The sequence below is a fragment of the Nomascus leucogenys genome, chromosome 21 (assembly GCF_006542625.1).
Source record: "Nomascus leucogenys isolate Asia chromosome 21, Asia_NLE_v1, whole genome shotgun sequence".
Classification (NCBI taxonomy): domain Eukaryota; kingdom Metazoa; phylum Chordata; class Mammalia; order Primates; family Hylobatidae; genus Nomascus; species Nomascus leucogenys.
Window position 1 is genome coordinate 22333312 of NC_044401.1, and position 26722 is coordinate 22360033.

Sequence of the window (26722 nt, forward strand, 5' to 3'; positions counted from 1 at the left end):
TTCTCTCTCTCTCTCTCTGTCTCTCTCTCTCTCCCCCCCCTTCCCCCTCTCCCTCTCCCTCTGTCAGTCACACACGAACACACACACTCTCACACTCAAACTGAAGCACTCATTACTTCCCTTTAGTACTCATCATCCCTGGAATGACTCTCCCTGTTTGTCTTACTCCCTATATTGTAAACTCTGTAAGGACAGGGGCCTTGTCTGACATTTTTACTGTTGTTCCTAATACCTAGTAGCACACTGCCGGACATGTGGAGGTTGTTCATTGAATGCGTAGGACATGTGGAGTTTCAAATGCTGTGGAACTTCTGAGCAAAAGTGCTTAGTATGTATATAGATAAGATTGAAGACTTTGGAGCTTTCTCCATTTAGTGGTAACTGAAGTCTATGCCCACATAGATACAGAGTGGGGAAAGAACTCTGAAGAACAGCAACATCAACAGCTGGTAGTAACAAGGTTACATACAGTTAAGGTATCTGCCAGATACAGCTGGAGGGTTAAAGGAATTAAGACATGGGAGGAGAGATTTAAGGAGGGAGGGGAGATATGAAGGAAGGGAGAAGGAAGCGAGAGAAGGAAGTGCCAGCAATGCCAGATGCTGTAGAAGGTAACAAAAGATAAGGATGGAAAATTCTCCATTGGCTTTTGGCAGCTCAAAAACTGATTGCTTTAGTGAAGAGTTTCATTGGATATGTAGATCTGTGTGTTTCCTAGGGCAGCTGTAACAAAGTACCACAAACTTAGTTGACTTAAATTTATTGTCTCACAGTTATGGAGGCTAGAATTCTGACAGTAGGGTGTGCAGAGGGCCATGCTCTTTCCTAAGACTCTAAGGTAGGATCCTTATCTCTCTAGCTTTTTGGTGGTTGCAACTCTTAGCATTGCTTGGCTTGTAATACATCACTCCAGTCTCTGCCTCTATGGTTACATGTGGTTCTCCCTGCATCTCTGTCTAAACTTTCCTCCTCTTAGAAAACACCAGTTGTTGGATTAGGGCCTACCCTAAATCCAGAATGACCTCATTTTAACTTGATTACATTTGCAAAATCCAGTTTCCAGATAAGGTCACATTTGTAGGTACCAAAAATTAGGACTTGAACATGTATCTTTTTGAGGGACACAATTCAACCTGCAACAGTCTTGAACATGAATTGCAGTTCATTGACATTAGAAAAGGAGGCAAAGAAGACATCAAGCATAGGCAACTAAAGAAATCTATGTACAAGAAGGAAAAAGTGAGAAAAAAGATGGTAGATGTGGGGTGGTGAGGGGACACCATGTGGAAGGAGGTTTTTTGTGTTTTTAGTTGTTACCCTTAGTGTTTTAAAGCTTGTCAAACTGCAGATCCAAGGCCCCACTGAAAAGCTACAGTTACAGGTTAGAATTTGCAAAAAAGGCAAAATCAGTTGTCATGCAAATATAAAATGAACACACCAAATATTATGTTCAACTCATTCATTAATGAGGGAATCAGTAAAGTGTTAAAACTGTCCATAGAGTATTTGAGAAGCTAGATGTTTATAGGCAATGTTAGGATATGATTGCTGCATTAGATGGCCAAAACTGATTAATGGCCAACAAAGCCTTAAACTTTTACCTATAGGTTATTTTTTCAACTATACAGAAATTATGTGCATCTTTACCAAACAGCAATCTGTAAGTTAACATGTAACCAAGACTGCAACCTTTAATTAGCATTAAATAGCAGGTGGTAATTATTTTGCCCTATAACTTTGAGTGGCTTTTGCATTTTATGACATTTAAAGGATGTGCTGCACACTTTTTTTTTTTTACCCTATTTCCAAGTTTCAGGTTATCTTTCTGACATACTTGTTAGAATCCATGGAGGTGGAAATAGGAGCCTGAGAACCTTTAATTAGCCTGTAAGTGATTCTAACATTGACTTGACTTTGAGTACCACCAAATAAGAGAAAACCGAGAGGCTTTGAGTGCCCATCTGAGGCTGGAACCCATTACTGTCTGATGACACTCATCCCCTGGGTTTTGTGAGTTTTTTCTCTTTCTATAGTGCTCACTCTTTGACAAAGAGAAATTATTTAATGATCTAGAGTGGAGCTTTTGCCAGGCAGGTATATGCTCAAGAAGAATACAGTGGCTAGAAAGCAAAGGTATCAGAAAGAGTGTAGTTAATATATTGGACGTGAGGCCTAGACTAGGTAGAGAAAGAAATGAGGCCAGGATCAGCTTAACAGATGGAGAGAAAAGAGGGAAATCCAGTTCACAGAAAGTATGCAGTGGGTGTAAGAGAGCTGAGAGGTCAGGAGACTGTAACCAGAAGGGGGAGATGTTAAAGTTTTTAAGATTTCAGAGTTGGGAGTAGTTTCCAATAGTGGCAAAAATAAAGTCCAGGTTGTGGTCCTGAGAGTGAGTCACTGAACTGCAGTAGAGGTCATTGGGGAGATTAGTCAGCATTACTTTCTAATAAGTTTATACTTTCTACAAGCTTTAAAGCTGCTGTAAACTTAAATTACCTAAAATAATGTGCCATTGTTCTCTTAACTTTAGCCAGATTGTAGCCAAGTGTACTGGGTCAATAAACAATGGGCAAAAGCTGTTCTGGTCTTTTATGACAATAATAGTACTCACAAATATTTATTGAGCACATTGTTATGGCTTAGGACCTTGACACCAGTTGTTTTCATATGGTATGTCCTTTAAATCTTAACCTTGGTAGCTCGAATTGTTAATATTCCCATTTTATCCCTGGCAAAACTGTGATTTAGCAGCAATAAGTAACCTTTTCAAGGTCATAGTGAGTGGTAGATAGGACATTTAAATTGATTGTATGACTCCAATGTGTATAACCATTGCATTCTAGGTAGAGTATGTGCATGGTGGAGTTGAAGAGGATTTATATATAGCTCACATTCCTTCATGTTATTCAGTTTTGTAGATTATCACACATGCAGAGATGAGTTTGAGCTTAAAAAACAATGAAGCTGGGGGCAATGTCTTTTTAAAAAAATTGTCACATTGACCCTCTTTGGACTCTAAATGCATGTGCATCTTATGCAGTATTTTAAAAATTAAATAAATGAGCTATCAAGCCACAAAAAAGCCATGGAGGAAACTTAAATACATTCTACTAAGTGAAAGCAGCCAATCCGAAAAGGCTACAAACTATATGATTCCAATTGTTTGATGCTCTGGAAAAGGCAAAACTAGGGAGACCCTGAAAAGACCAGTGGTTACCAGGGTTTTGGGGGAGGTAGAGATGAGCAGGTGGAACATGGGATTTTTAGGGCAGTGAAACTACTCTGTATGATACTATAGTGGTGGGTACATGTCATATATTTGTCCAGACCTATAGAATGTACACCAGGAGTGAACCCTAATATGAACTGTGGACTCAGGGTGATAATGATGTGTCAGTGTAGGTTCATCAATTGTAACGAATATATCTGTTTAGTTAGGAATGTCAATAATGAAGGAGGCTATGCAAGTGTAGGGGCAACGGATATATGGCAAATATCTGTTCTTTCTATTCAGTTTTATTATGAACCTAAAACTGCTTTAAAAAGTGAAATATATTTGAAATACTAAATTTATGTTATATATATTTTACCATAATTTAAAAACTGTAGGGATGGAGAAAGATATGCCTTGTGAACACTAAAGAAAACTGGAGTCACTGTATTAATTTCAGACAAAACTTCAGAACAAGGAAAATTACCAGGGTTAAAGAGGACATTAAAAAATTAAGTGAAATTAGAGTAGTATTTGAATTATCTGAGATTTGTAGTGATGCAACTTAACAAACCTCACAATTACAAGGTTGATATAGTACTTCTGGTCTAAAAATTCACAGTATAAAATAATATATTAAAAACTTTATTGTAACCAAATGAAATCAGATATGTTAGTTAACAGTTGCAACTTACTCTTCTGAACACTTTTCTGTTTCGTAAAAGCTCCGTGCTTTCTCATTTTAAGATCTCACAGATGTATTATGTGACCAAAGTGACAGTTATTTAGAGCAAGTGTAGTCAGACTTATCAGTTCACCAAAAAAAAAACCTTGAAAACTCACTGGAAAAGTTTAAACCTTTGCTCTCCGTTTTTGGCATATTTGTGCAAGTGTATGCTGCATTTGTATTTGCTGTTAAAGGAAATAATTTTGGAAATCACAATGTTCATATTATTAAAATTCAGTAATGTATATATAAGAATATAGTTAATACAATTTATCAGTAGTGATATGGCTAAAATCTGGGGGTGACTGGAAAGTCATACGGAATCAGTATCACAAGCACATACTTAAACAAAAATCACACTTGATTTGGAGTTTAATTAGAGTAGCCTAAAAAAGCATGCATTCTTTGTTGCAATAATTCATTGACATTTAAATATGTTTAATTTTCTTTCTCTTTTTTCTAGGGATAAGTAGTTAAAAAAAAAAAAGAAGGTTTTTTTCCTGGAATAATATCAAAATTTGTATCTGGCTTAACACATCTGACCTTACAGTCTTCAGAGGAAGTGAACACATGTTCTATGAGTAATTCCCTAGATAAATGTGCAGCCAAACAAAGAAGCAGTAAGATCAAATTCCAGTGTTTTTTCTTAGCTGAAATAAAATTAAAATTCAAAAATTAGGTTAACAGGCTTCTACCCTTTTTGATCAGTTATAGTCTGGTGGAGACCATGTCGAGGAGGAAGATGAAAAAGAGAACCTGTCAGTGATAGTGCTGATGGAGTTTGGAGAAGGAGAAAGTTGGTGAAGTTGGAGTTGGTGAGAATGTATGGATTGGTGCTCTGAACATTGTTTTTTCCAATCGTAGTTACGCTCTTTTTGTCAATTCTGCCTTATGAGAAGGAATAATAGTAGGTGGTGTAGCCTGGTCACAGATCATTGTTCTTCCCAGTGTACAAAGCTACTCAGAATTAATAGCAGTCAGAGATGATTACTGTTAGCTCCCTTTCCCTCCTAATGTTAAGAGCTCCTGACCCAGAAAAAAAAATATATCATTTGAGGTGTGTAGACTAATAAAAAGAATCCTTTTTTTTTAACGTAAAGAAAAAACATTCCTTTACTTTTTTTAAAATTGGAAAGTCGGAACATAAAACTCTTTAGTATAACTGCTGATCTTTGGGGGAAAACGAGTCTCTTAGTGAATAGAACAGCATTACCCTTTGGGCCAAATGGAACCCAGGCAAGAACTAAGCCAGATCTTTTTTCTGAGATTTTCTAGCTTTAACTCTAAGTCCGCACTTAACCTCAGCACTATTCAGTATTAAGGTTGATCATTCTTTGTTCTGAGAGACTCTCCTGTGCATGATAAGATGTTTTAGCAGCTTTTCTGGCCTCTACCTACTAGATGCCAATAACACCCCTCCCCCTCCAGTTGTGACAACCAAAATTGTCTCAAGACACTGCCAAATGGGAGGTAAAATTGCTTCTGTGGGATCCTCTTCCCCTCTGCCCTGCAACTCACCTTTTGAGAATCACTGCTCTAAGTGTATTACATAATTGGTTGATCAAGAATGTTTTCCCAATTTTAGTTCTACTTTTAAATACTTTGTCGTATTTTAAGTATCTTGGCGGAATAGGCTTTACTTTTAAGAACTGTAAAAATAAACTGGAAACACATTTCTAATTTAGGGGTGAAAATGAGAACAAGGTCTTTCCTTGATTTGCAAATTCAATGTTAAGACCTTTGCATGCCTAGCACGGTGTTTTTCAGATTGCAGTTGGGGACACATTAGGGGGTCATGAAATACTTTAGTGGGTCATGAGCTTGCATGTGAGAAGTGTATAGGGTCACGATGTGAAAGGTGTTTCTTTTGGAATAAGCAAAAACCATGTATATGCTTAGCCTTCCCTTTTGAACTGGAGTATTCTGAACATATACTTCATAGCAGTAGGTGCTTAGTTAAGCTATTTATCCAGTCAGGTTAAACTTGCCAAATATTTTTTGAGATACAAAACATTCAAATTTGTTCATTGCTGTAGATTGAAGACCTGTTGTTAACTTTAGTTTCTGGTGCATATCATCTTGCTTGCAAGAGGAGGAAGCTCTGAACTCCATCACATATTTTAGAACATTCTTGGCACATTACTTGTGGACTGTTCCTGCCCTCCCCCTACACAAGGTTATGAAAAAAGACAACTCTGTAATTATTTTCTTCATCAGCATGCATGCAAAAGTCCTGTTTTTCATCAGTATTTCTTTTGTTAACTTTTGTAGAAATTATCCTTCATGTTGGAAAGGGCAATAAATGTTTTGTGTATTTATTGAGAATCAACCATGAGCATAAGACGTCTAAAAATTACTCCTAACACTCTGCTTATACTCTTTGTAAAAATCATTTTTAAATGACAACCGTAAAGTTGAATAATAGCCTACAGGAATACCTTAAGTGTGACAGTCTGCCACTACAAAGTCGTAGATTCAGCTCTTAATAGAAAATTCTTGAGTTTCTGAAATTCATCGACACTTTCAATCACCTTAAAAGCTGCCTTTGTTTCTATTTACTAAAGAACGTGCATTTATAGTTTGAGTTATTTTGTTTGTTCAGTCGTTATTTTTTGAAGATTGAACCACCTACGGGAAGAATGTTTTCATCTTTTCAGTAGTAAGGGCATTTCAGACTAGTTTTATGTTAGAAACTCTGTCTTAGGGTGGTAGTTTTTTCCCCTGAGGAAAAATGTTCATGATTGTTTAAGAGTTATTTATCTTACAATGCATTTATTTTTACAGTAGATTTTTTATATCCCTATGTTTTTAATTTAGCTGATATCCAGCAGAGATATTCAAGGTATTTTCATGCCAGTTTCAGGGGAAATTTGTGGGGTTTTTTTTTTTTATAGACTGTGTAACATCCTACATTTTATATTTGCAAAAGACCAGTGGATATATTGCACAAAAATCCACGTTTATTACATTCTGCCCTTATATATTTTTGTATTACTGAGTTGCTATGCCTAGTTCTTGTGTATGAAATGAAAGCAAGTATAGAAGATAGCTAAAATTTAATGTCGATTAAAAACTAAGCTTTGTGTGAGAGATACTTGTTCAGAAAGCCAGATTTCTAGTACTGACCTTTAAAAGTAGACTAAGGAGCAATACTAATATGGATTCAACAGTAAAATTTCTTTATCAGCCAAGGACAATTTTTAAGTATTGTCATAAGAATTTAGGTACAAAGTTGTTCCATCATTAAAGTTAGTTTTGAGACTAATTTGAAATTACTTTTCCATAGATTAATGTAGTTTCCTTATTCAATTAATAAACATTTATTTAGCATCCACCACTTACTAAATACTGTATGAAGTTCTTATTCATAGGCTTTTGAAAGCTTTCGTCTTTTCTAGCAAATATTAGCACTACATTGTTCTTAAAAATAATCAACATAGTAGAAAGTTCTGTTACAGCCCTCTGTGTCCATACTGAGTTTGAAACTCAGCAGTGTCACTTTTAATATGGTTTTTGTGTAAGTGCTGTGCTATTCCAAAAGGTGATTTATAAATAACTGTTTTGAAGGACAAAGTGCTGTTATTTTAAAAGGATATATTCATCATCCTACTAGAAAGAGATTTATTTGAATCTCATTGTTACGGAATGCTGAACAGTACAGTTGGAGCAGCTGCTGAAACTCCTAAATGAACATTAATTTTTCCTTCTAGGTGCTCAGTAAAAACAAAATACAAACTTTATGATAAAGAATGCAAATATTTCATTTTTACAAACATGTTGTTAACTAAGTTTCTGTATTTAGCTGCTGAATAAATTTCTGGAGCAAATAATGCTGCTGCCAATATATAATGGTCATTTTTTCTAATCTTTAATTTTACTTCTTATTCTATAGGGAAAAAAATAAGGTGTGCGGGAGGAACTACTAAAAAGTTAAATTTCAGTAAATATAGAATTAAACTTCATTAAATATGGCTTTAATAATTTCAGGGAGTGCCTTGTAGTCTGTAATACAGTCAGTAATCTGCATAATCTTTCGTACATAGTGTTTTTAGAAATCATTCAGCTTCTCGACATTTATGCAGCCCAGAGACATATGAAAAGAATGCTCATCATCACTGGTCATTAGAGAAATGCAAATCAAAACCACAATGAGATACTATCTCATGCCAGTTAGAATGGTGATCATTAAAAAGTCAGGAAACAACAGATGCTGGAGAGGATGTGGAGAAATAGGAATGCTATTACACTGTTGGTGGGAGTGTAAATTAGTTCAACCATTGTGGAAGACATTGTGGCGATTCCTCAAGGATCTAGAACTAGAAATACCATTTGACCCAGCCATCCCATTACTGGGCATATACCCAAAAGATCATAAATCATGGTACTATAAAAACACATGCACACGTGTGTTTATTGCGGCACTATTCACAATAGCAAAGACTTGGAACTAACCCAAGTGTTCATCAGTAACAGACCGGATAAAGAAAATGTGGCACGTATATACCATGGAATACTATGCAGCCATAAAAAAGGATGAGTTCATGTCCTTTGCAGGGACATGGATGAAGCTGGAAACCATCATTCTCAGCAAATTATCACAAGGACAGAAAACCAAACACCACATGTTCTCACTCATAAGTGGGGGTTGAACAATGAGAACACACATACACAGGGAGGGGAATATCACACACCGGAGCCTGTCAGAGGCTGGGGGGCTGGGGAAGGGATAGCATTAGGAGAAATACCTAATGTAGATGATGGATTGATGGGCACAGCAAACCAACATGGCACATGTATACCTGTGTAACCTGCACATTGTGCACATGTACTCCAGAACTTGTATAATTTTTAAAAAATAAAAAGCTGTCATTCAGCTTCTCACAGATATTTTAGTTCATGATTTGTAAATAGATGAAGCTGATCACATTTTTATATTTTACATTCACTTTTTGAACAATTACTCTAAGTTGCTCTTCTTTTGAAGATTGGATTTATTATAACATGTATGTATATATTTAATGATGACTAATTTATATTTACTTTTATTTGTTCAGAATTGAAATCTCCTTGAACTTATAAATTATAGAAGTAACCATTGATTATTTTGACCTAACTTGGCTTCTCTTGGCTCCTGTGAATAGATATACTAAGAACAATGTCAGGTCTTATGATTTGTTAAAGGATACAAAGTTCCAGCTAGATAGGAGGAATCTACCACTGCAGGATGGCTATAGTTAACAAAATTATGTAGTTTCAGGTAACACAAGTGATAAATGTTTGAGATGATGCATTTGCTAATTGCCCTGATCTGATCACTATACATTATATGTATCACAACATCACTGTGAACCCCATGATTATGTACAATTATTTGTCCATTAAAAAATTAAAATAGAAAGTATGGGTGGTATAAAATATTTGATGTCATACATATTTTTAAATCTTCACAAAAAATCATAGAGGAAGTAAAATATGTGAGAATAATTTATCATTCTTTTCACTTTTTTTAAAGGTGATGGATGTGGACACACTGTACTAGGCCCTGAGAGTGGAACCCTCACATCCATAAACTACCCACAGACCTATCCCAACAGCACTGTTTGTGAATGGGAGATCCGTGTAAAGATGGGAGAGAGAGTTCGCATCAAATTTGGTGACTTTGACATTGAAGATTCTGATTCTTGTCACTTTAATTACTTGAGAATTTATAATGGAATTGGAGTCAGCAGAACTGAAATAGGTAGGACATTTTTTGTAAATGATATTTACATTAAATATTAACATTAAATAACCATGCTGCATAAGGTGCTATGTGGGAAATTATTGAATATATGTAAAAATTTTGAATTTGAATCTTTTGGGAAGAGAAGATTCTTGTCTGTTTATTTACTTTTCTAATAAGCACATGTTGGTTCCCTTGCCCAAGATGCCACTGTACTACTAAGAAGGAGGAAGTTAATTCTCTCTCTGTTTTTTTTTTTTTTTTTGAGACAGAGTCTCGCTCTTGTCGCCCAGGCTGGAGGGCAATGGCGCAATTTTGGCTCACTGCAACCTCTGCCTCCTGGATTCAAGCTGTCCTCCTGCCTCGGCCTCCCAAGTAGCTGATTACAGGTGCCCACCACCATACCCAGCTAATTTTTTTTTTATTTTTAGTAGAGACAGGGTTTCACCATGGTGGCCAGGCTGTTGGCCAGGCTGGTCTCAAACTCCTGACCTCAGGTGATCCACCTCGGCCTCCCAAAGTGCTGGGATTACAGGCGTAAGCCACTGTGCCTGGCCAATTATCTCATTTATTAAAATGTTTTCCTTTCATAGTTTTATTTGCAATTGAAGAATACAAGTATAATTAATGCTTAGGAGACAGTATAGCATGGTGATTAAAAGCAAGGGCTTTGGATCCAAACTTCCTGGGATTAAAGCATAACTCTCATCAGCTTGCTGTGTGACTTTGGCCGGATTACCTGACCTCTCCATTTTTTCTCTTGTAAAAAATACAGGGAATGAATTAGTATGTGTAACGTGCTTAGAAAAGTAAACAGCACCTAAGACATAATATATACTTAGTAAATGGTAGTTGCCATTGTTGTTGTTCTTGATTAAGAGCAATGGTTCTCAATTATAGCTGCATATTAGAGCCACCTAAGTAGTAAACAATACCATAAACCCAGTTACCATCCTAGAACAGTTGAATCAGAATTGATTAGGTGGAACCCAGGCCTTAGTATCTTAAACGCTTCCTGGGAAAATCTCTTTTGCAGTCAAGGTTAAAAACCTTTGATTTAGGCATCAGTACCTTTCTTAAGCAAGAAAGGTGGAAAAATTTGTAAGGCTTTTTAGGTGAACTAACATTATAAAATTAAGAATTCTCTGTGAGTTTATTTAGAAACATTTTTTGGTTCCAGTGTGTAAAATATCCTTCAGAACTATGGTAGGAATCCAGTATACTGTTCTTTAAATACCATACTATGTTCATCCTCTGGCTTCCTCTCCATCTGTAGTGAAATCCTTCATCTCTTCTTTACTTTTTGGCTTCTTATCTACCAGAGGAAAAATTCCTGCCCTATCTCCCAGGCTGCTGAATGATAAACTTTGGTGCTTCTCAGTCACCTCTTGATTAACCTGGTGGTTTGAGCACCATGTGTGTATTGCATGAATATGTGGTGTTGAGCAAAGTTTTAGGAACACAAATCGCCTGAGGATGTAGAAAAACTTACTGTAATATTAACACTAATAGAAGATAACTGGATAGTAAATGTCTCCTGCAGATGCAGTAAGGAGCAAACAGTACCACCTGAGCATTCTTTAAGCAACAGTGAGAAAAAGTGAACCACAGTTTGGTCACCCCTCTAGCACTTTACAGGAAATAAGGGAGATAGAGAAATACATTCTACTGAGTGTAAGGACTAAATTAATGATATGAGAAATTCTGTAGAACAAACGACCTAGTTTCTTCAACAGATAAATAGCATTTTAAAAAAATAGGAGGAGGGGGAAGGGAACTGTTCTACATTGCAACATATCTTCCTAAAATAATATGTAGACTTTGCTTGGATCTTGATTCAAGCTAACCACTCAAAGAAAATATTTTTAAGATTATCAGACTGAGGTGGGCGGATCACGAGGTCAGGAGATCGAGACCATCCTGGCTAACATGGTGAAACCCCCTCTCTACTGAAAATACAAAAAAATGAGCGGGGCGTGGTGGCGGGCGCCTGTAGTCCCAGCTACTTGGGAGGCTGAGGCAGGAGAATGGCGTGAACCCGGGAGACGGAGCTTGCAGTGAGCCGAGATCGAGCCACTGCACTCCAGCCTGGGTGACAGAGCAAGACTTCATCTCAAAAAAAAAAAAAAAAAAAAAAAAAAGATTATCAGAGAAATTTGAAGCATTGGGCATTCAGTGATGGTAAAGAATGACTGTTTTAGATGTAATAATGTTAAAAGTATTTTTAAGTTCTAATTTGTTAGAGACATTCTCAAGTGCAAATGTCTAGGATTTATTTTTAAGTATTTCAGGAATAGGGAGAAGGATAGGAGAAACAAGGGCACATTGGTGAAGCTGAGTAATGGGCAGATGGGAATTGTTACACCCTCTTCTTTCTACTTTTGTGTAATTTTGAAAATTCCAATAAAGAAAAGTGGTTTTGTTAAAATAAGACAAGATAATTACATATTTAGATAATACATAGTGGCACTGTTGGTAGAGAGGAAGAGTGGCATGGGGAAGATTCTGAGCACAGGTTTTAAATTGCTCGCTATTGTTCTAGTCAAAGTTCCAGGAGTTACTTGCTGAGAGTCCTTTTTCTACAAAGTGTTGAACCTGCCCAGACTTCATAGTCACTTTCTGTACGGTCTGAAGATTAAAAGAAGTAATACTTTGCATTGTTTGGTGTGTAATAGGTATTTAATAAATCTCAGCTTTTCCTTATTTCCGTTGCTTTTTCCTGTTCTCCTCATGGGTGAATGGAAAGCTGCAGAAAGGTCAAGAGGCCTGAGTGATGATGGTTCCTGTTGGGCTTCAGTTTGTACCCACCCTTCCCCCATCACACCTACCATATACCCACTGGTCCTCCATTTGGTAGCAGCCTATGGTTAGTGGTAGAAAAGTTTCTTAATGTATTGCAGAGAAATAAAGATAATTCAAGAATAGTCATTTAACATTCTGGTTAAGATAGGTCTGCAGAGAATTACAGGATAGAAACAAATACATTGTGGGCATCAAGATTTCAGTGATAATGCCACTGAATCTTTGTTTTTTTCCCTATATCATGTTTTCTCAGTGCGCCTTTAGAAAACAAGCATTAAAGGAGAAGAGAGTTCGTTGGTCTCTCTGTGTTTCTGATGTTCACATTTGAAGTATATGGGCTAATTATTTCGTGGGATATTTGTCTGATGCCTCCTCGTTATTAGATTCCAGTGACAGACTTTTGGCAAGAATACCACAGATGCGATGTTCTCAGTGTATCATATCATGGCACATGAGATTGATTTGTCCCATTTCTGGTGCTATTAACTTTGTTATTTTGGCTAAGGTGATGTCTCCCAGTTTTCTACACTGTAACTATGCTGCTTTTCATAACCAATACATGTCTGATTGGGAGACTCTTTGAAATGATGAAATATCCTGTTACTCATCAAACTTATACCCACTAGATTTGGGATATATTAATCTTGTATGAATCAATTATTATTTTCTAATTTCATTATTCCTTCTACATTTATTAGGTTTTTTTCCTACTAAAAACAGGATCTTTCCCTTCTCTCCCATTTGTTTGTTTGTATCAGTGTGAAGGCAATGGATTCCTATGTTAGGCCATCACTTATCACCCTTCCTGTCATTATTTTGGTGCTCAGATTGTCCCGAATCTCCAGTGGGAGCCTCGTCACGCTAGCTCCTATGTCCTTTGGTGATGTCCTCATCATTATTTGAGTACTTCTTTATATTCCGCACGGGATATTCTAGGTTTATCTTGTGCTTGCCCTGCTCCAGCCCTGGAATCAGCCATTTCTTCAAGGAACCCTGGTTCTTTTTAGTGGAGAATGGTATTAGAAATCAGTCTGGTTGCTAGGTTTAGACCAATGAGCTACCGTATGCCCTATCAACAGACAGATTCAGTAAATAGACATTTGTATATACATATGTATATATATGTACTTGTGTTATATCTTTTTATATTCATCTGCCTGTATTAAAGAGCATGAGTTTATGCTGATACCTTTAATACTAATGCAATATTATAGGGTTCATTCTGTCCTTTTCCTATTTTTCTTTCTAACTCTCTTCTCTGACAGTGAGAAATCTTGCTCCCATTACCTGTAATGTATTTACTTACTTGTTCAGTGCTATAACCAGAAAATAGTTTTAGAATTGCTAACCCATGACTCGAACTGAAAGAAGCCTGCTACCTAGAATTCGTACCTGAGGACTTAGAGTCTAAATACTACATTAAAAAATTCTTTGGGCTGGTTCTTACTCCACCACCACCTGCCCTTCAATGTGGTTATGTTACTCATTTGAAATATGGTTTGGTTCATTTCTTTCTGTTCATCTTCCATTACAGGTTTTTTCTTTATCCTTGTTGGTTTTCTTTCTCTTTTGTTGAATATGTTAAACATTAACATGATTCTCAAAGTTAAAACTGTACAAAAAGGTAGATAAGTGACATTCCTCCCCTTTACAGTGCATTTCTTCTATCCTTTTAACCCCATCTCCACCCACTCCCTGTAGCTAACCAGTTGCATTAGTCTTTGTTTTATCTTTTCTGTACTTCTTTATACAAACGACATTTATATTTTCTGTTTTCGCCTTTCTTATACGAACTTTAACATTCTTTCAATATTCTTTTGTACTTTGCTTTCTCCCTACCTATCAGTGTTTTCTGGAAATCACTGTGCATCATTTTGTAGAGATAGTCCTCATTCTTTTTACAGCAATATAGAACTCCATCATGTGGATGTATTATAGTTTATTTAATCACTCTTTTATGAATGGTTGTACTGGTTGCTTTCAATATTTTACAGTTACAAACTATTTTTGTATTCTTGGAGGTGTCTTTGGTGTAGATTCCTGAAGTGATTGCTGAGTCAAAAGGTAAATTATATACTTTGTTAGACATTGCCAAATTGGAAGTTATACCAGTTTGCATTTCCATAGCATAAAAATGCTTGTTTTCCACAGCCTTCCCATCAAAGTGTGTTGTCATATCTTTTAAGTTTTGCCAATTGATAATGAATGATAAATAGTGCTCAGTATAGTTGTAATTTGCATTTCTCTTACTGTGAGTGAAGTTGAACTGTTTTTTCCCATATGTTGACGGCCTTTTTTTTTTTTTTTTTTTTTTTTTTAATCTCTTCCTGTCTTTTGCCCGTTTTTCTGTCAAGTTGTTTTTTTATTTTTAAAGACAGGTCTTTCTATATTGCCCAGGCTGGCCTTGAACCCCTGGGCTCAAGCAATCATCTCACCTCAGCCCCCTGCGTAGCTGGGACAACAGGCACACACTATTTGCCCATCTATCAAGTTTTCTTGGTCTTTGTTTCTCTCAGGTTTTAGGACTTCTCATTATCTTTTAGGGATGTTAGTCTATAAACATAATAGTGTTATATGCTACAAATAATTTCTCCTAATTTGCCAGTTGTCTTTTGACTTTGTTTATGGTACTTTTTTTCAACCATGCAAACTTTTAAAAATGTATTAATAGATTCATTAGTCTTTTTTAAAATTGCATCTAGATTCTAAGTCCTAGTTAGAAAGCTTCTTCCTATATCCCAACTAAAGATAAATTTACTCATTTTTTTCGTAGTGGGATTATATGATTTCATTTTTTATATTTGGATCCCTGGTACATCGAGTTTTTTTTCTTTTGTATGGCATGAAGTATAGATCTCATTGTGTTTTCCATATAACTAACCTCTTGTCCCATCACCATGCATTTAAAAGTTTATCTTTGTCCCATTGGTTTGAAATACTGCCTTTATCATATACTGCAGTTCTCTATGTGCCTGGGTCTATTTCTGGACTTTGGGTTGCACTCCACAGATGTATCTATCCGCATACCAGAATGTGACTGTCTTGTAAAGGCTTTCAGAGGCTTTATGGTGTGTGTTAAGGCCTGATAGGGCTTAGTCTCCTTTCAGAAACGTTCATTTTTAGTGTTTTCCTGGCTCTTCCTGCCTGTTTGTTTATCCATGTGAAGTTTAGCATCAGCTTATCTAACTCCATAAAAAAGCTCGTTGGTGTTTTTATTGACATTGTGCTATTTATAAATTAACTTTATGATGTTGAGTTATCATGTTCAAAACCAAGAGCTCTTTTTTTTTCTCCTTTCTTCACATCTACTTTTGTTGTCTTTAAGGATTGTTTTAAACTTTTTCTCATGTAGGGTTTACACATTTTTTGTTAAACTTAATCCTTAACATCTTATATGCTTTGTTGCAATGGAGATGGAGGTGTTTTTGTTTTGCTATTATATCCTGTAACGGGTTCCTAATTATGTGAAGATTGTATTTCTGTATGTTGATTTTTTTCTGCTATTTTACCGAGTTTTTAAAATTATTTAAGTTGGTTTTATCATTCACTTTCTAGCGATTTTCAGATATACAATCACATCTGCAGATATAGTTTTACTTCCTTTTTTTCCAATTCTTATGCCTATGGTTGATTCTTTTATCTAATTGTATTGGCTAATACCTCCAGTCCAGGACTACGTTAAACAGTAGTGGAGAGACTGAGCATCCTTTCCAGGTTCCTTATCTTGTGGAAATTTAAGGTGTCTGAGCTCAGGTTGCCGTAACAAAATCTATAGACCGAGTGGCTTAAAAAAACAGCAGTTTACTTTCTCAGAGTTTTGGAGGCTAGAAGTCCCACATCAAGATGCCAAGCAATTCAGTTTCTGGTGAGGGCTCTCTTCCTGGCTTGTAGATGGCCACCTTCTTCCTGTGTCCTCACATGACGAGGTTGGAAGGATGAGGAGAGAGAAACAGCAGATTCTCTCATGTCTCTTCGTATAAGGACACTAATCCTGTTGGATCAGCACCCCACCTTAGGAAAATTAAAACCATTTAATTTTAATTACCTCTCTAAAGAGCCTAACTCCAACTCTAGTCATATTAAGAGTTGGGACTTCAACAGCAATTAATTTTGGGGGGGCGTACCAGTATCCGATCCATAATAGGAAGTATCCACTGATTTCTGTTAAGTGTTGTTTTCAAGAAAGATTATTGAATTTTGTTGAAAAGCTTTTTTAGCGTCTGTGGAGGTAATGATACAGTTTTTCTATCTAAATCTATTGGTATAGTGTATTATATTAATGGGTTCCCTAATATTGAAATAACTGTGCATTGTTGGAATAAATATCTCTTGGTTATGGTGTGGCATTCTTTTAATGTGGCATTGGATTATGTTTCCTAATATTTTATTAGTATTTTTGCATAAATATTGATGCGATATTAATTTGTAATTTACTTTGCATTTTCTTTATCAGGCTTAGGTATTGATATTATACATATAAATAAAAAGAAATATGAAGTTTTCCTTTCTTTTTAGTTCTCTGGAAAAATTTACAGAGAATTTGAACAATCTAGTTTTTGAAGGTTTCACTCTGTGAAACTGTCTTAGCCTGGTGCGTTTTTGATAGGATGCTTCCTTAATGATGTTCTCTGTTTCTTCTCAGGAAATTGCTCTGAGCTTTCTACCTCTAATAGGTCCAACTGTAATAAACTGTACTTGCCTAGTAAATTACCCATTCACCTAGGTGATCTAATATATTTGCCATGATGTCTGTAAAATAGAATCTTACATTTATTAAAATGGTTATTTCAGTGTTTTTCCAATAGTTATTTCCTTCCTGTCATTTCTTACTTTACATATTTATGCTTCCCACCCTCTTTTTTCAATAAATTAGCTAGGGGCATGCCTGTTCTGTTAAATTTTTCCGAAAAATGAATCTTGATTTATTAGAGCTATTGTTTTTCTGTTGTCTACATTATTAATCTCTATTTTCATGATTAAAAATCTTTTTTTTTTTACTTTGTTAACTACTAGTTTAGCTAGGAATTTAATTCACTTTTTCTTTCATTTTTATTGATAAAAATATCTAAGCCTATGAATTTTACTTTGATCACATCTTTAAGAATGATATCACTGATTAATATGGGTCAATTATATCATTTTTTAGGAATTTTGTAATTTTGGTTTATGTGTTTCTTTTACCCAATAATTGTTTAATAGGTTTATTTCTAATTGGAAGGACCTTTCTTTGTTATTGCTAATAATGTTTAAGTGTATTGCATTATAGTCAGAGAGCATTGTAAAATTTCTACTTTATAAGCTAATGTATGACCAGTTTTTTTGTGAATATTCTATATATACTTGAGAAGGTTTACTCTCTACTGTAAAAAGTTTGATATGCATTTAAAATATCTGTCTTTATTTTGCTGTTTCGATCTTCTATATTCTCATTTTATCTATTTGATCTCCTATTTGGTGTGGTTCTTTCTCTTTCTTTGCTGTCTCCTGGAGGTTTTGCTTTTATAAAGTTGCTGTGTTGTGTCAACTAGATATTCATAATTCTAATATCTCCATTTTAAATTATGACTTCTCACATTTAAAGGTTTCCTACCCATCATATAGTACTTTTCAGTTTGAATTCTCCTTTGTTTGACACCAGTATCACACACATACCCTCCTATTTATTCCTTATTGTTTTCATTATCCTGCTGTGTCTGTCTGTGCCCATCACTTTATTTTTAGCCTTTCTGAATCACTTTGTTTTGGGTGTATTTCTTGTCTACTGCATATTTTTGGGTCTTTATGAGCCAAATTGCAAATATTTTTTAATGTCTAAGTTAAATCCATTTGCATTCATAATTGATAAATTTTAACTCTTCCATATCTTTTGAAGTTATGTGTACTATATTTGTTGTGTTTATTTTTTCTACATTGTTTTCTGTCCTTCTGGGTTTTTTTAAGTGTCTTTTCGTGTTTGGTAAGGTTTATAGTTTTGTTCTAGATGCTGCTTTTCAATTTATACTTTTCAAAATGCCTGTGGTCCCTATTGTCTTAATCATTTACTATCTGATTTGTCCATTTTTAATGGTATTCTTTATTTTCTACCTATTGCCTATAAAACATTCAATGAACTAGACTTCTTTCCCCTTCCTTCCGTACCCAGTTTCCTCTGTTTTATTCTGTTTAGTGTGGCTACAACAGAATAACTGAAGCTGGATGTTTTATAAAGAAAAGAGGTTTATTCGGCTCATAATTCTGGTAGCTGGAAAGTGCAAGAGTGGACAGCTCATCTGATAAAGGTTTTGTGCTGCTTCAACTCATGGAGGAAACTGGAAGGGGAAAGGGCTTGTGCAGAGAGAGAGGGGACCGAGGAGGCTGACTCGCTTTATAACAACCCACTGTCAGGGTAACTAATCCAGTCCTGTTAGAGTGAGAACTCACTCCCATGAGATGGCATTAATCAATTTATGAGAGATCTGGCCCCATGACCCAAACAATTCCCATTAGGCCCCACTTTCCAATACTGTCATGCTGGAAGTTAAACTTCAACATGAAGACTATACTTTCAAGAGATCACCTCTGTAGTTTATTATTAGAAAGTTCCTCTGAATGTGTAGAACACTGGAAAAGATGATCTAAGACTACCATGAATACGTCTGTGCACACACACTAGAAAGTCTAGAGGAAATGGATAAATTCCTAGAAACACACAACCCCACAAGTTTGAATCAGGAAGAAACAGAAATCCTGAATGGACCAACTAATAAGTAGTGAGATTGAATCAGTAATAAAAAATCCCCAATGACAACAACAACAACAACAACAAATGCCCAGGACCAGATGGATTCACAGGTGAATTTTACCAGACATGCAAAGAAGAACTGATACCAATTCTACTGAAACTATTCCAAAAGATGGAGAAAGAGGAAATCCTCCCTAATTCTTTCTATGAACCCAGTATCACCCTGATACCAAAGCCAGGAAAAGACACAACAAACAAGGAAAACTGCAGACCAATATTCCTAATGAACATAGGTGCAAAAATCCTCAACAAAATTCTAGCAAACCAGATTCAGCAGTATATCAACAAGATAATTCAGCATCAAGTGGGTTTCATACCAGGAATGCAAGGATGGTTCAACATATGCAGCTCAACAAATGTGATTCACCACATAAATATAATTAAAAACAAAAAAAATCATTTCAATAGATGAAGAAAAAGCATTTGATAAAATTCAGCATTCCTTCATGATAAAAATCCTCAACAAACTAGGCACAGAAAGAATATACCTTAAAATAATAAAAGCCATATATGACAAACTCACAGCCAACATATTGAATGAGGAAAAACTGAAAGCATTCTTCCTAAGAACTGGAACAAGACAAGAATGGCCACTTCTACCACTTTTATTCAACGTAGTACTGGAAGTTCTAGCTAGAACAGTCAGGCAAGAGAAAGAAATAAAGGGCATCTAAGTTAGAAAAGAGAAATCAAGCTATCTCTGTTTGCTGATGATGTGATCTTATACCTTGAAAATTCTAAAGACTCTTCCAAAATCTCTAGATTGGATAAATGAATCTGTAAAGTGTCAGGTTACAAAATCACCATACACATATCAGTACTACTGCTATATACCAATAATGACCAAACTGAGAATCAAATCAAGAACTCAGTCTCATTTATAATCGTTGCAAAAAAAGGAAAAAAAAAAAACCCTAGGAATATACTTAACCAAAGAGGTGAAAGAGCTCTACACATAGAACTGCAAAACACTGATGAAAGAAATCATAGATGATCCAAACAAATAGAAAACCTCCTATGCTCATGAATTAAAAGAATCAATATTGTGAAAATGACCATACTGCCCAAAACAATCTACAGATTCAAGAATTCCTATCAAAATACCACCGATGCCTGCCTTTCTTTCTTTCTTTCTCTTTCTTTCTTTCTTTCTTTCTTTTTCTCTTTCTTTCTTTCTCTTTCTCTCTCTCTTTCTCTCTCTCTCTCTCTCCCCTTCCTTCCCTTTCCCTTTTCCTTTCCTTTCCTTTCCTTCTTACTCTGTCACCCAGTCTGGAGTGCAGTTGTGCAATCTTGGCTCACTTCAGCCTCAGCCTCCTGCCTTAGCCTCCCAAGCAGCTGGAACTATAGGCGTGTGCCATCATATCCTGCCAAAAACACCATTTTTCTCAGAATTAGAAAAGAAAATCCTAAATTCAAATAAAACCAAAAATCCTGAATAGCAAAAGCAGTCCTGAGCAAACAAAAGAAATCTGGGGGCATCACACTAGCTGTCTTTAAGTTATACTGCAAGGCTACAGTAATCAACACAGTATGATAACTGGTATAAAAATAGACATATATACCAATGAAACAGAATAGAGAACCCAGATATAAAGCCAAATACTTACAACCAACTGATCTTTGACAAAGCAGACTGAAACATACAGTGGGGGAAAGGACACCCTATTCATTCAGTGGTGCTGGAAAATTGGATAGCCATACACAGAAGAATGAAACTGGATCCCTATCTCTCACCGTCTACAAAAATTTACTCAAGATGGATTAAAGACTTAACCCTTTCCCCATTTGCTCTGAGAATACTCGCCAGTGGCGCTTGCAGCTGCGTCATTTACCCCAAAGTAAATTTGCCACAAAATAGCACCCTATGATTATTATTTTTGCATTGCTCTAGTATATCAACTTTGGAAACAAAAGACATTATCCTGTTTATAGCGTTCCGTTTTCAGTAGCGGTATTTCCACTTACAAAATAAAATCTCAACCACTGAAAATGTCAAATCTTAGAAAACAGCATTCCTACATGATGTTAACATTGTTCTTGAAAAGTTGTTGGCCAAAGATTCGTTTCATGAATTCAGTTTTTCTGAAATAGATGATTCTGACGATTCAGACAATTCTGATATTAGTTCTGTTTAGAAATAACTGCAAGAACAGTTTTTATATTTTATTTTCACATTGACTATCAGTTAGATTTGCTTCAGCCTCAAAGAACGTGTTTATGTAAAATTAAATGAGCGCTGGCAGCAAGCCACACCTTTGTTTTGAAAACAGGAAAAGGGTCAAATGTAAGACCTGAAACCATAACAATTTTAGAAGAAACCCTAGGAAAAATTCTGGATATTGGCATAGGCAGAGAATTTATGAGTAAGAGACAGAGCAAATGCAACAAAAATAAATAAATGGGACTGAAACTAAAAAGCTTTGTACAGCAAAAGAGATAATCAGCAGAGTAAATAGAGAACCTACTGAATGGAAGAAAATATGTGTAAACTATACATCTGACAAAGGACTAATGTCCGTAATCTACAAGGAACTCAAATTAGCAAGAAAATAAATAATTAATCCCATTTAAAAGTAGACAAACAACATGAACAGACATTTCTCAAAAGAAGATACACAAAAGACTAACAAACATATGAAAAATGCTCAATATCACTAGTCATCACAGAAATGCAAATTAAAACTGCAACAAGATACCACTTTGCCCTAGTCAGAATGGCCATTAAGAAGTCAAAAAACAATAGATGTTGGCACAGACAGGGAACACTTATACACTGTTGGTGAGAATGTAAATTAGTTCAACCTCTATGGAAAACAGTATGGAAATTTATCAAAGAACTAAAAGATCTACCATTGAGTTCAGCAGTCTCACTACTGATATCTGCCCAAAGGAAAATATGTCATTATATCAAAAAGATACCTGCACTAGTATGTTTATCATAGTAGAATTCACGATGCAAAAGATACGGAATCAACCTAAGAGTCCATCAAACCAATGAGTGGATAAAGAAAATGTTATATATATGTGATGTACACATACAGACACAGTGGAATACTACTCAGCCTTTAAAAAGAATGAAATAATGTCTTTGCAGCACCTTGGATAGAACTGGGGGTCATTATCCTAAGTAAAGTAACTCAGGAACAGAAAACCAAGTACCACATGTTCTCACTTACAAGGGGGGACTAACCTTGTGGATAAATAACAGCATACAGAATGCTGTAATGGACATCGGAGACTCAGAAAGGGAGAGGGTGGTAAGGGATTAAAAAATCATCTGTTGGGTACACTGTACACTATTTGGGTGATGGGTACACTAAAAGCTCAGATTTCACCACTATAAAATTTATCTGTGTAACCAAAACTACTTGTACCCCTAAAGCTATTGAAAATTTAAAAAAATATATAAATAAATTTCAACAGGAGATTTGATGGGGACAAACCACATCCAAATCATAGCACTCTCAGAATATACATTCGTAACACACAGCATGTATCATATCTTCTTATTCTTCAACCCCATCTCCAACTTTTCTAGATCTATAATTAAATACAATAAATGATCACTGTCAGTCTTTTTCCTCAAGTCCTCCCACTAGTCTATTGTTTGGATGAAGTTCATCTTTGAATAAGTTGATTCCTTAAGAAGGGCTTATGGTGCAGATTTTGCATGTTTAAAACTGCTTACTTTGTAAATTTTTTATGGCCTTTAGGCTTGAGGGGGCTGCTTGATAATATCTAAATCTTGGATTCAAATGTTATTTCTGGTCAGACACGGTGGCTCACGCCTGTAATCCCAGCACTTTGGGAGGCTGAGGTGGGCAGATCATGAGGTCTGGAGATCGAGACCATCCTAGCTAACAAGGTGAAACCCTGTCTCTACTAAAAATACAAAAAAAATTACCAGGAGCAGTGGCGGGCACCTGTAGTCCCAGCTATGCAGGAGGCTGAGGCAGGAGAATGGCATGAACCCGGGAGGCAGAGCTTGCAGTGAACCAAGATTGCACCACTGCACTCCAGCCTGGGTGACAGAGCAAGACTCCCTCTCAAAAAAAAAAAAACAAATGTTATTTCTTTGAGTTAAAAAAAAAAAAAATGCTTTTCCATGCCATGATTCCCTTACTTCATATTTTTTGTCCTGACTTTTTTCACTCAGTTTTTTTTTTTTTAGATTTTTTTTTTAATTATACTTTAAGTTTTAGGGTACGTGTGCACAATGTGCAGGTTTGTTACATATGTATACATGTGCCATATTGGTGTGCTGCACCCATTAACTCGTCATTTAGCATTAGGTATATCTCCTAATGCTATCCTTTCCCCCTCCCCCCACCCCACAACAGTCCCTGGAGTGTGATGTTCCCCTTCCTGTGTCCATGTGTTCTCATTGTTCAACTCCCACCTATGAGTGAGAACATGCGGTGTTTGGTTTTTGGTCCTTGCGATAGTTTGCTGAGAATGATGGTTTCCACTTTCATCCATGTCCCTACAAAGGACATGAACTCATCATTTTTTATCGCTGCATAGTATTCCATGGTGTATAGGAGAAGTCTGATGAAAATTGAACTCTCTTGCCATTATAAGGTATTTGGTTTTTGTACAGTGGCCATGAGGATTTTTTTCTTTACCTTTAAAGTCTATTAGTTTTCTAAGGATATGTGTTGGAGTTAATCATTACAGGTTAGTTTTCACTGGTACCCAGTGGACTCTTTCAGTATGTAAATTCAAGTCTTCCTTTATTTCTAGAAAATTTTCTTGGATTATAGTTTTAATACTTCCTATTTAATGATTTTTTAAGTGACATGAAAATTGTATGTATTTTATAAAATACCTAGGAATCTAACTTACAAGGGCTGTGAAGGACCTCTTCAAGGAGAACTACAAACCACTGCTCAACAAAATAAAAGAGGACACAAACAAATGGAAGAACATTCCATGCTCACGGATAGGAAGAATCAATATCGTGAAAATGGCCATACTGCCAAAGGTAATTTATAGATTCAATGCCATCCCATCAAGCTACCAATGACTTCCTTCACAGAATTGGAAAAAACTACTTTAAAGTTCATATGAAACCAAAAAAGAGCCGGCATTGCCAAGTCAATCCTAAGCCAAAAGAACAAAGCTGGAGGCATCACGCTACTTGACTTCAAACTATACTACAAGGCTACAGTAACCAAAACAGCATGGTACTGGTACCAAAACAGAGATATAGACCAATGGAACAGAACAGAGCCCTCAGAAATAATACATATTTCTACATATGGCTAGCCAGTTTTCCCAGCAGCATTTATTAAATAGGGAATCCTTTCCCCATTTCTTGCTTTTGTCAGGTTTGTCAAAGATCAGATGGCTGTAGATGTGTGGTATTATTTCTGAGGGCTCTGTTCTGTTCCATTGGTCTATATCTCTGCTTTGGTCACTGTAGCCTTGTAGTATAGTTTGAAGTCAAGTAGTGTGATGCCTCCAGCTTTGTTCTTTTGGCTTAGGATTGTCTTGGCAATGCTGGCTCTTTTTTGGTTCCATATGAACTTAAGTAGTTTTTTCCAATTCTGTGAAGCAAGTCATTGGTAGCTTGATGGGGATGGCATTGAATCTATAAATTACCTTGGTCAGTATGGCTATTTTCATGATATTGATTCTTCCTATCCATGAGCATGGAATGTTCTTCCATTTGTTTACCTCTTTTATTTTGTTGAGCAGTGGTTTGCAGTTCTCCTTGAAGAGGTCCTTCACATCCCTTGTAAGTTGGATTCCTAGGTATTTTATTCTCTTTGAAGCAATTGTGAATGGGATTTCACTCATGATTTGGCTCTCTGTTTGTCTGTTATTGGTATATAAGAATGCTTGTGATTTTTGCACATTGATTTTGTATCCTGAGACTTTGCTGAAGTTGCTTACCAGCTTAAGGAGATTTTGGGCTGAGATAATAGGGTTTTCTAAATATACAATCATGTCATCTGCAAACAGGGACAATTTGACTTCCTCTTTTCCTAACTGAATACCCTTTATTTCTTTCTCCTGCCTGATTGCCCTGGCCGGAACTTCCAACACTATATGGAATAGGAGTGGTGAGAGAGGGCATCGCTGTGTTGCGCCAGTTTTCAAAGGGAATGCTTCCAGTTTTTGCCCATTCAGTGTGATATTGGCTGTGGGTTTGTCATAAATAGCTCTTATTATTTTGAGATACATCTCATCACTACATAATTTATTGAGAGTTTTTAGCATGAAGGGCTGTTGAATTTTGTCAAACACCTTTTCTGCATCTATTGAGATAATCATGGGATTTTTGTATTTGGTTCTGTTTATATGCTGGATTACATTTATTGATTTGCATATGGTGAACCAGCCTTGCATCCCAAGGATGAAGCCCACTTGTTCATGGTGGATAAGCTTTTTGATGTGCTGCTGGGTTCGGTTTGCCAGTATTTTACTGACGATTTTTGCATCGATGTTCGTCAGGGATATTGGTCTAAAATTCTCTTTTTTGGTTGTGTCTCTGCCAGGCTTTGGTATCAGGATGATGCTGGCCTCATAAAATGTGTTAGGGAGGATTCCCTCTTTTTCTATTGGTTGGAATAATTTCAGAAGGAATGGTACCAGTTCCTCCTTGTACCTCTGGTAGAATTCGGCTGTGAATCCGTCTGGTCCTGGACTTTTTTTGATTGGTAGGCTATTATTGCCTCAATTTCAGAGCCTGTTATTGGTCTATTCAGGGATTCAAGTTCTTCCTGGTTTAGTCTTTGGAGGGTGTACGTGTCCAGGAATTTATCTACTTCTTCTAGGTTTTCTAGTTTATTTGCATAGAGGTGTTTATAGTATTCTCTGATGGTAGTTTGTATCTCTGTGGGATTGGTGGTGATATCCCCTTTATCATTTTTTATTTTTTCTATCTGATTCTTCTCTCTTTTCTTCTTTATTAGTCTTGCTAGCAGTCTATCAATTTTGTTGATCTTTTCAGAAAACCAGCTCCTGGATTCATTGATTTTTTTGAAGGTTTTTTTGTGTCTCTGTCTCCTTCAGTTCTTGTCTGATCTTAGTTATTTCTTGCCTTCTGCTAGCTTTTGAATGTGTTTGCTCTCGCTTCTCTAATTCTTTTAATTGTGATGTTAGGGTGTGCATTTTAGGTCTTTCCTGCTTTCTCTTGTGGGCATTGAGTGCTATAAATTTCCCTCTACACACTGCTTTGAATGTGTCCCAGAGATTCTGGTATGTTGTGTCTTTGTTCTCATTGGTTTCAAAGAACATCTTTATTTCTGCCTTCATTTCATGATGTACCCAGTAGTCATTCAGGAGCAGGTTGTTCAGTTTCCATGTAGTTGAGTGGTTTTGAGTGAGTTTCTTAATCCTGAGTTCTAGTTTGATTGCACTGTGGTCTGAGAGACAGTTTGTTATAATTTCTGTTCTTTAACTTTTGCTGAGGAGTGCTTTACTTCCAACTATGTGGTCAATTTTGGAATAAGTGCAATGTGGTGCTGAGAA

The 26722-nt window shown here is 36.1% G+C and overlaps 1 protein-coding gene across 1 annotated transcript in view; it reads left to right on the top strand.

The window, feature by feature from the left end:
* DCBLD2 (discoidin, CUB and LCCL domain containing 2) overlaps positions 1–26722 on the top strand; it is a 103713-nt gene that overhangs the window by 10470 nt on the left and 66521 nt on the right. Inside the window, exon 2 of the mRNA XM_003261722.4 lies at positions 9451–9678. Within this exon, the coding sequence (XP_003261770.2) occupies positions 9451–9678 (228 nt within the window). The remainder of the gene's footprint in view (positions 1–9450; positions 9679–26722) is intronic.